This window comes from Rhinolophus hipposideros (genome assembly GCF_964194185.1).
Source record: "Rhinolophus hipposideros genome assembly, chromosome: 23".
In the NCBI taxonomy this organism is placed as follows: domain Eukaryota; kingdom Metazoa; phylum Chordata; class Mammalia; order Chiroptera; family Rhinolophidae; genus Rhinolophus; species Rhinolophus hipposideros.
Window position 1 is genome coordinate 16,110,891 of NC_138069.1, and position 14,795 is coordinate 16,125,685.

General features: G+C 40.6%; 1 protein-coding gene across 1 annotated transcript; it reads right to left on the reverse strand.

Annotated features, from left to right (window-relative positions):
• Positions 1-12,903: 12,903 nt before the first annotated feature.
• LOC308491436 (heterogeneous nuclear ribonucleoprotein D-like) lies at positions 12,904-14,424 on the reverse strand. Its single transcript, XM_081035018.1, has one exon. The coding sequence runs from the start codon at positions 14,332-14,334 to the stop codon at positions 13,429-13,431; it is 906 nt and encodes a 301-aa protein (XP_080891144.1). The 5' UTR covers positions 14,335-14,424; the 3' UTR covers positions 12,904-13,428.
• Positions 14,425-14,795: the final 371 nt, after the last annotated feature.

Consider the following 14,795-nt stretch of genomic DNA (forward strand, 5'->3'; position numbering starts at 1 on the left):
AATCAATTACTTACTGTTTGGAGCCACATGATGTCGCTCTGTACCATAAAGTGATGTGATAGAGAAAGGAAGAAAAAAAACCCTTCTGTTCTTACTGTAAAGAAGCTGCATCCACCATCCAGATGCAGAAAAATGGAGGATGTAGAGGCACTGGACTGAATGGTCAGAAGATATCTCTTTGATTTAAGAAATAAGATTCCTTAATGAGAATAAAGCACTGCAGGCTTGCAATGGTGTTTTCCTGGAGAGAAGATCTAGGAGCCCAGCAACTACTGCTTTCACTTCTGTTCCTCACAATCTGGGAGGCTGGGAGCGGCCACGTCCACTACTCGGTCCCCGAGGAGGCCAAACACGGCACCTTCGTGGGCCGCATCGCTCAGGACCTGGGACTGGAGCTGGCGGAGCTGGTGCCGCGCCTGTTCCGGGTGTCATCCAAAGACCGCGGGGACCTTCTGGAGGTAAATCTGCAGAATGGCATTTTGTTTGTGAATTCTCGGATCGACCGCGAGGAGCTGTGCGGGCGGAGCCTGGAGTGCAGCATCCACCTGGAGGTGATCGTGGAGAGGCCGCTGCAGGTTTTCCATGTGGAGGTGGAGGTGAAGGACATTAACGATAATCCGCCGGTGTTTCCTGGAACACAAAAGAATCTGTTTATGGCGGAATCCAGGCCGCTTGACTCTCGGTTTCCACTAGAGGGCGCATCCGATGCAGATATCGGGGCCAACGCTATCTTGTCTTACAGACTGAGCCCCAATGAGTATTTCTCGCTGGAAAAACCATCTGATGATGAGCGGGTAAAACGTCTTGGGCTAATATTAAGGAAACCTTTAGACAGGGAACAAGCTCCGGAGATGTTTTTAGTGCTCACGGCCACTGATGGAGGCAAACCTGAGCTGACTGGCACCGTTCAGTTACTCATCATAGTGCTGGACGCCAATGACAACGCCCCAATTTTCGATAGAACACTCTATGAGGTGAAACTACCGGAAAATGTTCCTAATGGAACTTTGGTAATTAAACTTAATGCCTCAGATTTAGATGAAGGTTCGAATGGGGACATTATTTATTCATTTTCCACTGATATTTTACCAAATGTGAAATCCAAGTTCCACATGGATCCGGTTACTGGAGAAATTACGTTAAAGGGATATATTGATTTTGAAGAAAGCAAATCCTATGAAATTCTTGTAGAGGGTATTGATAAGGGACAGCTTCCACTCTCTGGTCATTGTACAGTTATGGTGGAAGTTGAAGACACCAACGATAATGTCCCAATAATGGAATTCAAGTCCTTGTCACTCCCAATCAGAGAAGACGCTCCACTGGGCACCGTCATCGCCCTGATAAGCGTATCCGACCTCGACTCTGGTGTCAACGGGCAGGTGACTTGCACCTTGTCACCCCATGTTCCCTTCAAGCTGGTGTCCACCTTCAAGAATTACTATTCGCTGGTGCTGGACAGCGCCCTGGACCGCGAGAGCGTGTCGGACTACGCTGTACTCGTGACCGCGCGGGACCGGGGCTCGCCTTCGCTGTCGGCCACCGCCAGCGTGTCCGTGGAGGTGGCCGACGTGAACGACAACGCGCCGGCGTTCGCGCAGCCCGAGTACACGGTGTTCGTGAAGGAGAACAACGCGCCCGGCTGCCACATCTTCACGGTGTCTGCGCGGGACGCGGACGCGCAGGAGAACGCGCGGGTGTCCTACTCGCTGGTGGAGCGGCGGGTGGGCGAGCGTGCGCTGTCGAGCTACGTGTCTGTGCACGCGGAGAGCGGCAAGGTGTACGCGCTGCAGCCGCTGGACCACGAGGAGCTGGAGCTGCTGCAGTTCCAGGTGAGCGCGCGCGACGCGGGCGTGCCGCCCCTGGGCAGCAACGTGACGCTGCAGGTGTTCGTGCTGGACGAGAACGACAACGCGCCGGCGCTGCTGCCGCCTGGGGCGGGCGGCGTGGGCGGCGCGGTGAGCCAGCTGGTGTCGCGGTCGGTGGGCGCGGGCCACGTGGTGGCGAAGGTGCGCGCGGTGGACGCGGACTCGGGCTACAACGCGTGGCTGTCCTACGAGCTGCAGCCGTCGGCGGGGGGCGCGCGCAGCCCGTTCCGCGTGGGGCTGTACACGGGCGAGATCAGCACGACGCGCGCCCTGGACGAGGCGGACGCGCCGCGCCAGCGCCTGCTGGTGCTGGTGAAGGACCACGGCGAGCCGGCGCTGGTGTCTACCGCCACCGTGCTGCTGTCGCTGGTGGACAGCGGCCAGGCGCCGAAGACCCCCTCGCGGGTGTCGGCCGGCGCCGCGAGCGTGGACACGGCTCTAGTGGATGTGAACGTGTACCTGATCATCGCCATCTGCGCGGTGTCCAGCCTGCTGGTGCTCACGCTGCTGCTGTACACGGCGCTGCGGTGCTCGGCGCCGCCCACCCAGGGCGTGTGCGGGCCCGGGAAGCCCACGCTGGTGTGCTCCAGCGCCGTGGGGAGCTGGTCGTACTCGCAGCAGAGGCGGCAGAGGGTGTGCTCCGGGGAGGGCCCGCCCAAGGCCGACCTCATGGCCTTCAGCCCCTGTGTACCTGACTCTGGGGACAGAGAGGATCAGCAGCCAGCAACTAGGGATTCCCTTTCAAAGGTTAGTTTACACACATGCCTTGTTTAACCTGAACATTTAATCTGAAGTTTTATTTGCTTTATTCTCTTAATGTCTTCTTATTTTAAAAGATTTATCAGAATGAAATTTTCTGACATATTCATTTACTCTTCTTAGCCATTTTAAATAAAATATTTTACAATTACCGCACACCCAGGCAATATATGTTCTTTTGTTTTAAATCTTTATTATTAATTCCATACTTATAAGTATAATTATAAATTTCGTGTCTACTATATTTACCTATTTATTATCAATTGTAATAAACTTTTTAGAGAGCATTTTCTTGTTATTTGCCCATAATTGAAAAGTGTACAGACAGAATAATATAGATCATTCAATTATTTGAAAGTAAAAACCTCCCTTCCAGAAGCCACTTAAAGGTACTTCTCAAAACACTTTCCTTTTTTTCTCCTCCAAATATAGCTACAGTTTTAGCTTTATAACTATGGTAAATTTTGACCTTTTTCTTGAACTTTAAACGGAATTTCAAAAAATGTGTTATGTGTGTGCATGTGTTTTGTATTCCTCTTATCATTCATCATTCTGTAGGATCATCCATATTGCCATGTTAGAATTCATTTATTTTATCTCTAATAGTTTATTTTATGAATAGAGCATGAGTTATTTATTCCACTGTTGAGGATTTTTCATTGTTTCTCCTTATGCCTATTTTAAATAATGCTATGATAAATATATTTGTAAAATTTTCAGTGCCATGTACACACTTTTCTCTATTATTTAACTAGGAATGCGATCAGTGGAACATAGAATATGTACATATCTTCATCTTTAGTATATATTGCCAAACAGTTTTCACAGATGCATTTACCTGTTTATATAATACTTGTGCTGGAGTGTATGAGATTTCCTATTGCTCTATATATCCCCAAAACTAGGCGTTGTCAGATTATTTACATGGTTGCCATTTAGCTAGATGTCTTTAGTATTCCCATTTTATGTTTCCTGATTTATAAATGAGGTTGAGCCCATTTCTGTATTATTATTGACTATTTTTATATCCTATTTTGTGCAATAGTTCTGCAAGCCTCCTTCCTATTTTTCCATTCTGTTGTATTTTTCTATTACTTTTTACAATTTTCTTGTGTTTTGTACGTAACTCCTTCCTACTCTGTGGCTTGGGATCAAGATTGATTTTCCCCCAAGCACATTCAGTTGAACCAAGACCATTCCTTAAAAATGAATTCCACATATTTTTACAAAACAACTATGCATTATGTAGGCGTGGTGTTTTTATGTTCTAATCTATGAGTATTTAACTTATTTTTTGTTTGTTTTTGCGTCAATGCCATGTTGCTTCTTTCATTTCCACCTAAATTTGTATATACACTTCATAAAGACAAGTTGGTGAGGTTTTTATTCGGATTGCATTCTATGTAGGATTGAGGAATATGAACCTAGTTGACATCTTTACAATAATGAGTCATTTAACTTCGGAGCATGTTCTTTTTATCTAAATAATCTTTAATGTTTCTTAATATTTTAAAATTTTCTGTGTAGAGGTTCTACACATCTTTCTTTAGATTTAGTCTTATGTATTTGCCATTTGTAGTCATTATAAATATGAACTTTAAGTTAAAATTTATTTCTGTTTAATGATGACACATATGAATATATGTTGTATTTTTGTATTGACATGTTACTAATTATAGTAATTTATTTATAAGTGCTTTGTATTTTTCCATAGAAGCAATCATCCGGTCAGCAAATAATGTGGTTGTATTTTTTTTCTTTCCAATTCTTAATACCTTTTATATCCTTTGTGTCTTATGGCATTGGGTAGAACCACTAGTACTATGTTAAATAGAATATTAGTGATATTAATATTTCTGGTGGTAAAGAATTTTGTTTGTATGTCAGAAATATACCTATTTCAGCATCACTTTTGAAAAATAGTTTTGCTGAGTATCAAATTCTGGTTGGAAGTTATTTTATTCCCCAGCACTTTCAAGATGACATTGCATAGCCTTCTTTGGAGAAGATGGCTGTCAAGTTTATTGTTCAGATATTGTGCCTTTTTTTCATCCAGCTGCTTTTTATAACAGTTTTTGTTTTGGATTTTCAATAGCTTTATTATGTGCTTAGTTTAATTTTCTTTGGCTTTTATCTTGCAATTTTAAAAGTTTCTTGAATATGTCACTTGATGTCTTTCATCAGTGTAGGAAACATTTCAGCGGTCTGCCTTGAAATATTGCTTCTGCCTCATGTTTTTCCTCTTCTGTAACTCAAGGGATATGTGTGTTAAATTTTTTTACCATACCTCTTATCTCTCTGTGCCCTGTCTTTTATTTTAAATCACTTTTGATCCTTTTATTACATGCTGGATTTTTATTCTGACCAATCTTCTGCTTCACCAATGTTCTCTTCTTCTTAGTTCAATCTACTATTAAAATCATCAATTGAAGTTAAACTTTAATTATAACATTTTTTAGCTTTAGAATTGTAATTTCCTTTTGAAATAGATTACAGTTTTCTGGTGAAATTCTTTATTATGTATTTATTTCTATACATTAATCACTATTTGTGATCTGCTAGATTACTGTAATAATTGGATTATCTGCATATCTTTTTTATTTTTCACTTTTTCTCATGATCCTCTTGCTTGGTAGACTTGATAATGTGTTGAATTCTCGATATTGTGCATGGGAAGTTGCAGTTGTTCTATATATGTAGTTATATTCCTCTAGAGATGGATAAGGAACTTTTAAATATTTGACATATATGGATTTAGGGCATTTATGGAAAGACATGAATTGAGATAAATTTGTTTCTCTTTTCCTTTTTTTAAACTAGTACAATGATGTCTGACATTAAAAAATCTTCTGAACTTTTTCAATCTCTTCTCCCCCCCAGTTCTATTTTGTAGTCTCATATAAAGTCAGTACAATACAGATTTTTAACTAACTTTAAAACCTTCTTTTTCCCCACCACTGAATGATAAGAACCAAGATTTTTGACGTTGATTACTGTCTAATTACCCTTTTTTCTTTTTTCCCCTGGACACTGGATAATACTATGAGAATCCTATATACCTCACCAAGTTTCCACTCACTTGATCTCAGATTTTGAAACTGATTAAAATACCTACAAGACTGTAATTTCTCTCAATTTAATGATAAGTAAACTGTGCCTCAGAGACATAAAAAACTTGCCTACAGCCCCATGGATATTAATGTGAATACAAAGAATAAACCCAAAGGTTCTGGCATTTAGAACTTGTTCCTTTCTACCATTAAGTGAGCTCATTTGGCACTAATGAAGGCAATGGGATTCGGATACAAACTAAATTTAATTTACTCTCAGGTACTTTAAAATTTTTCTTAGATTTTTCTCTCCAGAATGCAATATAATATGAATATTTTAGCTCAATATTTTATAGGTAAGTTGAATGTTTATAAAAGTAATGTAAATATATGTACCATATGCACACAGTGTACTTTCATAGGATAAAGTATTTTCCATACATAATTAAATTTTTTGGTCAAATTTGATGCAACTGCATGAATTGTTTATAAATCTTTAAAACATTGCTTCAACTTCATCTTTTATTTCTCAGCAGTGGGGTAAACCAATATAATTTTCTGCAGATAGGAGAGAAATAGAACTTCTTAAAATTTTAGTCTAGTTTTGTAGGAAATAAAGTACATCTAGACTCTAATGCAAAATTAAATTTTCTAGTGTAAAATCTTCCTGAGTGCTTCCCAATAAATTAATAAAGACACCTCAAAACACTGTCTGGTTTCCTTAACCTAAATACATTGTCAAGAAAAGTTTTATTTCTGCAATAGGACTTAAATTTATAACTGAAATTTCCAGGGAAACTAGCTAATGAAAAGATCAATTGATAAGATAATTTATAATATTTGATTGAAAGAATGGTTTGGAAAAAGGTTTAAAGAATTTTCTCTGCCTATGGAGTCGTCTATGGAATTAAGACTAGAGAGTCTTATAGTTGTTGAGAAGGTAACCTCCAAAAGAAGAGTTGAGCATTGAAATACAAATGCAGGTAGTAATTTAAAAACTTAATATAATCTAACAGATATGAAGATGGGTCAAATGTCAAGAGCTTGTTTTTCCCAAAATATGTTTATATTTACATTATGTATCTTTATATTTACAAGTGGTATACAGCAAATCAACTGGAGTATTGAAAGAGATAAAATTCACATAGAATTAGCCCGGTTAATAATGTGATTTATTTTCAATGTTTTAATTTTTACTGGAACCCAAGCATTTTATGGAGTAGTATATCTACAGACAGCATTAGGATTTTGATTTGCTGCATAAAAGCAAAGATATGTGCTTTCACAATTTATATCAACCCTGACTTATCAATTGAAGAAATGCTGTCTAGATTCATCTAATTTGCAAATAGTGCCAAGATGCTCAATAAAATTGATTGACTATGATTTTGGCTTTAGGAAATTTAAATCTCCACATTATGATTTTTCAGTCAATACTAAAGTAGGTAGGTGATATAGAGAGAAATGAAATGGATTTTCAGAAATTTGAAAATCAGACTTCCAAAAAGGAACTCAGTCAAGAATGTTATTCAAATAGTTTTACTTTGAAAATAACATCAACAATAGCTAATGTTAAATGCTGCAAATAGGAATATAAATTTGTTTTATGAGTAATGTAAAAGTAGTATACAAACATACCATAAAAATAATAGAGAAAAACTCAAGAATCTTAATGATATGTATTTAAATATGGAAAGAAATGAAAAACTAAAACTTTTAAAGTCAGTAGGGAATACATAAAGCCTCTCCCTAAATGGAATAGACCAATACAAATTACTCTAGTAATGATTGGTGTGGCATGACCTCAGTAGTATTGATTTTGTAGTATGTAATGAAAATTGATACCTTTCATTAAAATTTTAACGATATTTTTGATTAGAGATAAAGGACGTGAAGAATACATGAGTCACTGAAATAAGGAAATATTTAAGGAATGTAAGATAAAGCATAACAAAATAAAATACTTACCCTTTCAGCCACATGATGGCGCTGGAAACCGCGTTTGTATTTTTTATTTAACAACAAAGGAATACAGTGAGTTTATATTTCTTTGAAAAGAAAAAGGCCACTCCATTCTTTACTCTGGTGCTGAAGCTTGAAAGGTCAGGATATTAAAAATTATAACAAATTGGGAATTAAATTTCCCAAAGCTGTTTTGAGGTGGTGCAAAGCCATTTGAAAATTGCACCAAATTTGCGATGGTATATTCCCAGAGAAGTCTCGCAGCCCGGCGTCTGCTGCTCTCTCATCTGCTCCTCGCAATCTGGGAGGCTGGGAGCGGCCACGTCCACTACTCGGTCCCCGAGGAAGCCAAACACGGCACCTTCGTGGGCCGCATCGCGCAGGACCTGGGACTGGAGCTGGCGGAGCTGGTGCCGCGCCTGTTCCGGGTGGCGTCCAAAGGCCGCAGGGACCTTCTGGAGGTAAATCTGCAGAATGGCATTTTGTTTGTGAATTCTCGGATCGACCGCGAGGAGCTGTGCGGGCGGAGCCTGGAGTGCAGCATCCACCTGGAGGTGATCGTGGAGAGGCCGCTGCAGGTTTTCCATGTGAATGTGGAGGTGAAGGACATTAACGACAATCCACCAAGGTTCTTCCGACAAGAACAAAGATTATTTATTTTAGAGTCAAGAATAGCTGATTCCCGATTTCCGCTAGAGGGCGCATCTGATATGGATATTGGAGCAAATGCAGAATTGAGATACAAGTTAAATTCTAATGAATATTTTGATTTGGACGTTAAAAGAAATGAAGAAGACACAAACTTTTTAGAGCTAGTATTGAAGAAGCCAGTAGATAGAGAAGAAACCCAAGAACATCATTTATTATTGATTGCAATTGATGGAGGAAAACCTGAACTAACAGGTACAGTTCAGTTATTGATCAATGTATTGGATGCAAATGATAATGCCCCGGAATTTGATAAATCAATTTACAATGTTAGATTACTGGAAAATACACCGAATGGGACGTTAGTCATTAAATTAAACGCTTCAGATGCAGATGAAGGCGTTAATAGGGAAATAGTGTACCTCTTTAGTAATCTTGTTCTTGACAACGTAAAATCCAAATTTATAATCGATTCTAACAGTGGGGAAATAACAGTTCGGGGAGAACTGGATTACGAAGACTGTAATTTATATGAAATTAATGTTGATGCTGTAGATAAAAGTGCATTCCCATTAACTGGACACTGCAAAGTAATAGTGAAACTCTTGGATGAGAACGATAATACTCCGGAGATGGTCATAACCTCTCTATCGCTGCCTGTCCAAGAGGATGCTCAGGTGGGCACTGTCATTGCCCTGATCAGTCTATCCGACCGCGACTCGGGTGTCAACGGGCAGGTGACCTGCTCACTAACACCTCATGTCCCCTTCAAACTGGTGTCCACCTTCAAGAATTACTATTCGCTGGTGCTGGACAGCGCCCTGGACCGCGAGAGCGTGTCGGACTACGCTGTACTCGTGACCGCGCGGGACGGGGGCTCGCCTTCGCTGTCGGCCACCGCCAGCGTGTCCGTGGAGGTGGCCGACGTGAACGACAACGCGCCGGCGTTCGCGCAGCCCGAGTACACGGTGTTCGTGAAGGAGAACAACGCGCCCGGCTGCCACATCTTCACGGTGTCTGCGCGGGACGCGGACGCGCAGGAGAACGCGCGGGTGTCCTACTCGCTGGTGGAGCGGCGGGTGGGCGAGCGTGCGCTGTCGAGCTACGTGTCTGTGCACGCGGAGAGCGGCAAGGTGTACGCGCTGCAGCCGCTGGACCACGAGGAGCTGGAGCTGCTGCAGTTCCAGGTGAGCGCGCGCGACGCGGGCGTGCCGCCCCTGGGCAGCAACGTGACGCTGCAGGTGTTCGTGCTGGACGAGAACGACAACGCGCCGGCGCTGCTGCCGCCTGGGGCGGGCGGCGTGGGCGGCGCGGTGAGCCAGCTGGTGTCGCGGTCGGTGGGCGCGGGCCACGTGGTGGCGAAGGTGCGCGCGGTGGACGCGGACTCGGGCTACAACGCGTGGCTGTCCTACGAGCTGCAGCCGTCGGCGGGGGGCGCGCGCAGCCCGTTCCGCGTGGGGCTGTACACGGGCGAGATCAGCACGACGCGCGCCCTGGACGAGGCGGACGCGCCGCGCCAGCGCCTGCTGGTGCTGGTGAAGGACCACGGCGAGCCGGCGCTGGTGTCTACCGCCACCGTGCTGCTGTCGCTGGTGGACAGCGGCCAGGCGCCGAAGACCCCCTCGCGGGTGTCGGCCGGCGCCGCGAGCGTGGACACGGCTCTAGTGGATGTGAACGTGTACCTGATCATCGCCATCTGCGCGGTGTCCAGCCTGCTGGTGCTCACGCTGCTGCTGTACACGGCGCTGCGGTGCTCGGCGCCGCCCACCCAGGGCGTGTGCGGGCCCGGGAAGCCCACGCTGGTGTGCTCCAGCGCCGTGGGGAGCTGGTCGTACTCGCAGCAGAGGCGGCAGAGGGTGTGCTCCGGGGAGGGCCCGCCCAAGGCCGACCTCATGGCCTTCAGTCCCAGCCTTCCTCAGGCTCCCAGCTCATCAGACAATGTGAGTTTCAAATATTTTATTCATAGCAATTTTTCATCATGTCTTTAATATTACATATTTAATATTTCCCTCCATCTCTCTTTTTACTTTAAATTCTGGCTTTATACTTAATAACTGTAGCATTCTTTTAGATGTAAATTTTCTGTTGGTAGTAATTCATTGACTTAAAATTATGCTTGAAATTCATTAGTTTGTTAGAGATAATTGCTTTACATTATAGAGTTTATTTCAGTAACATTCCCCCCTTTTTATAAGGTTTTTAAGATGGAATTAATGGATTTGTGTCTGTCCACGATAGAAAGTGTTTTTGAAATTAAATTTTAATAAGTATTTTAATTTTCAACCTTGAGGAAATGTAGGAAGGTACTTTAAGACATATATTTAAAGTTATTAGTTATTCTCAACATCTCATATTATGGTACATCAAAATGTTTTTATATTATTGTGTCAGTTTGCCTTTTGTTCTTCATTGAACATCAAATGTTTTAGTGTTTTTTTTACACCAGTTTATTTCTTCAGTAATATTTGTGCACTGAATGATTATTTTCAAGTCTAAATTGTTAGTCTTTGCATACTTGTGATGAATTTAACATGAGTAGTTAAAATTTTTAGCTTGAAAGCCTTCATTTTATTCATTTTTGAATAGGAAGCACATTTACATGGTTTAAATGTTTCCCTTCTACCTCCAATAATAAGCCACTTAGTACACTTTCTTGGTTATTTCAAATGTTACAATACCTTGGTTATCTTTCTGGAGATATTTTCTTCATCTACAAATCAACTGCCGTCTCCTATTTTAATGCATAATATTTGTATTTCCTTCTTCTTGTTTTCCTCAGTCAATATATCTGTGATCATAACATCATTACCTAAGATTTCTCATTGTTTTCTCCAGATCTATGGTGTCCCATTTTGCAGATATATTATGATCCTACCCCTTAACGTCAACATTTATTGGAAGACTGATTAGGTTTTGTATAATTTGCATTTTTCAATTTTCAAATTATTATATTGGTGACAAAAATTGTGAACTCCTACATTTTAGAAAATCCTAACAGTTTCAAATTAGAAAATTTTGAATTTATTGTTGCTTTTTGGTTTTCAGATTAAAAAATAAGTATCATGATATAAACTCCACTCTTGAGTTTGTTGTTTACCAATACAATTATGTATAAGAAAGCTGTACAATTGAACCTACCATAGGCAAGGGTACTCTCCATCTCAAATATTACAAAAAATTGTTTTTCTGTACTTCTTGAAAAAACAGTGGTGGGTTCAGCAGGTAATAAATATTTCACATTTCATATGATAAAATATCAATTCTCCCTTTTATTGCTTTGCCTTATTTTATTGCTTTATTTTCTTGCATTCTCATATACATTTAATTTCATAGGTACACTTATATCATACTATTCAAATATTTCTTTTTTTTTTTTTTTTTTTTTTTTTTGTTTTGTTTAAAAAGTCTTTATTTATTTTTGATCAGGGAAAGGACAATTTCAATGTCAACCTGTCACCGAATCATGAATTTACAGGATTCACTGCCCTAAAGACACTGCACCTACTGACTTTGACAACATAACTTAAAATGAAAATATCCCTTCTGTTCCCTGGGGTTGTATGATGAAAGCATAAACAAAATCCCCTGCAATAGCCAACACTGGTATTTGGCTTAGGGTTAAGGTCAAGATAGCAAAACAGGAGCAAAACAAGGCCAAAAGCATTGTAACTTGATAGCCCAACAAGTACAAACATTAGAAGTTGCAGGCACCTAATAAAACAAAAGGCAGGTTCATCAGCATAAAAGTTTACACTTAGTTGAAAAGTGAGGGTCGACTATTCCACATAAAAACATGTATGCAAATCCTAGTGGGTAACATGGAATCATAGAAACACTTAAAAACCTTAAATCCAGTTAACTACACTGAATGTAAAAAACTTAGATTTACCCAGGAAATCTTCCAAAATCTAGAGCTAAAACTGCCTTTTAATGCACCAGTAAGATCTGCTGTAATGGCATAACTTGGTCACACCTAGATTTGCATTAACTTATGTAAGATTTAAAGCATACCTGTTGATCATTCCTTCCTGTATCTGAATATAGATACACTTATCGATTTGGTTCATGCATCTAACTGCATTAAAAATGATAAAACATACTACCATGGCTTTTTCTAATAGCTCACACGTTAATATCCAGTAGTGCTTCCTAATACCCCAATACACTGTCCAGTTTGGTGCTTTCTGTGACATATGAACAGAATACAACTAATTTATTCAGCCACTACTTCAAATACTTTAATCTAACAAACTCATACCTATCCTTGTGATAACTATTTTTGATACTCTCAAACTGTAGCTCCTACCAGTTTAACAGTTTTTTCCCTGGGTGTATCTGGACATTTTTGTCAAGAGAACAATTAAAGTCATGGTATTATTATTCAAAGGTCTTTTCAGCAGACCACTGATTAAGTATTTAGCAAATCATAACGGCTTTCCAGGGACCAACACACAGCTAAATCTTTCCTATTCATTTTAAAAGGAGCTACCAAGTATGCTTTGTGCCATTTACTTTTCTTCAGAAAGTAATCCAGAAGACTCATGGTCTACTAGAAAACTTCCGCTAATCACAACACTAACATGGAGACTTTCATGGCAGTCTCCAGATATACAGAGAGGAAAGCACATTATTTCTAAGTGTGGTGAAAGCCTCAGTTAACAGGGAAATGAAGACTGAGAGCACAAAATACATCTAACAAAAATGGGGAACATGGTGACACGGTAGCTGGCTATTCATAAGGACCACAATTTCTCCCTATGGACCAATACTCCTTACAAAATAAACTGTGCCTTAATTATTGCTTATTTAAAATTACACTTTTACAGAGCTATTTAGTACCTGACGCAGAAAAACAATCACATAAGGAAGCATTTATTTGAAGTTTAACATGACATCATACAAATAAAATTTGTATAAACACAAATCCACATTGAGTCATAACACAGATAGCAAAAGACAAAGTAAAAACAAAGAAAACTAATTGGCGGCTATATACAGTTGGACACGGTTGTGTCTTGTACACTAGAAAGTCTTTTACAAAATAATCATCTTAGATCAACAGAAGACCAATCTCTTCAATGTCGTCCTGCAAGATGCGTTACTTTAGCAATCTCCTCCTGTTTTCTCCCCAATGTCCTCCTTTAGTATGGCTGATAATTGTTTTGGTGATTGCCACCCCCTCGAGACGCCTTGCCGTAAGTGCTCTGTTGGCCACTGTAGTCTGCATATCCCTGTCCATATCCATAGTTCCCATAGTTATACCCAGTATAATCATAGCCGCCATAGCCACTATAGTTTTGATCACCACCATAGGCACTATTGTAATTTCCATATCCTTGATCATAATAGTTATTAAATCCTTGGTTCCAGTTTTGGCCCTGACCTCGTCCACGACCCCTAGTACCACCTCGTCCACCAGCTGCAGCACCTCTTCCTCCTTTTTGTTGTTGCTGTTGCTGCCTATATACCTCTTTGGGTTGTGCAACTTTGATTTCACACTTCCCAGAACCAATTTGATGGTATCTGCTTTCTAACAATTTCTTCACTGGCTCTTCATCTGTGTATGTGATAAAACAAAATCCTCTTCTTTCATTTGTTTTTGTATCCATGGGAAGTTCAATATTTTCAATCTCTCCAAATGCTCCAAAATATTCTTTAATTTGTTCTTCAGAAGTGTCTGGGCTCAATCCACCCACAAAAACCTTTTTGGGAGGTTCCTTTCCTTTTAAAGCTTTGGCCCTTTTGGGGTCTATCAATTTGCCATCCAGTTTGTGTTCCTTCAGTTCCAAAACCTTATCAACACTAGCAGCATCTTTAAAAAGCACAAATCCAAATCCTCTTGATCTTCCGGTGACTGGATCTGTTTTAATTGTGCAGTCTACAACTTCCCCAAATCGAGACAAATATTCAGTCAGATCTTTCTTGCTTGTGTCCCAGCTCAAGCCTCCAATAAACATTTTACCGTCATCCTGCTGATTCTTGCTTGCGTTGATCTTGGATCCCTCTGCGAATTCCTCTATGTTGCTATACTCGTTCATGTCCTCCATAGTGGCGGAGTTGTCGGCCGGGGGGTGCTGGCGCGCAGTCCGAGTCGCGGCAGCAGCGGCGGCTGAGCGTTGTATGGAGCTGGATTTAAAATGGCGGCGGAAGAGTTCAAATATTTCTAATACCCCATTTCTTTGGGAGAAGTCCTAGACATTGAGAAAGCAGTTCTCACCATTGTGAAAATTGTAGGTAACAGTTGTCAGATTTTAAAAATCAAGTTAATTTACTTTTAAAATATAAACTCTTTGATTTATATTATAACTGAAATCTTTCCATGGTGGGGAAGTTGTTCATAGACTCCCTTGATGAGAATGAATTGTTTTTGCAAATAAATGAACAAAAATATAAGCTGTTTCTCATGAGAAGACTAATATTTTCCTTTTCCATGTTAATTTATTTTACACGAAGTATTTCAGTAACATTGTATAATTTTCTACTGGAGCCAATAAACAGAATTATTACA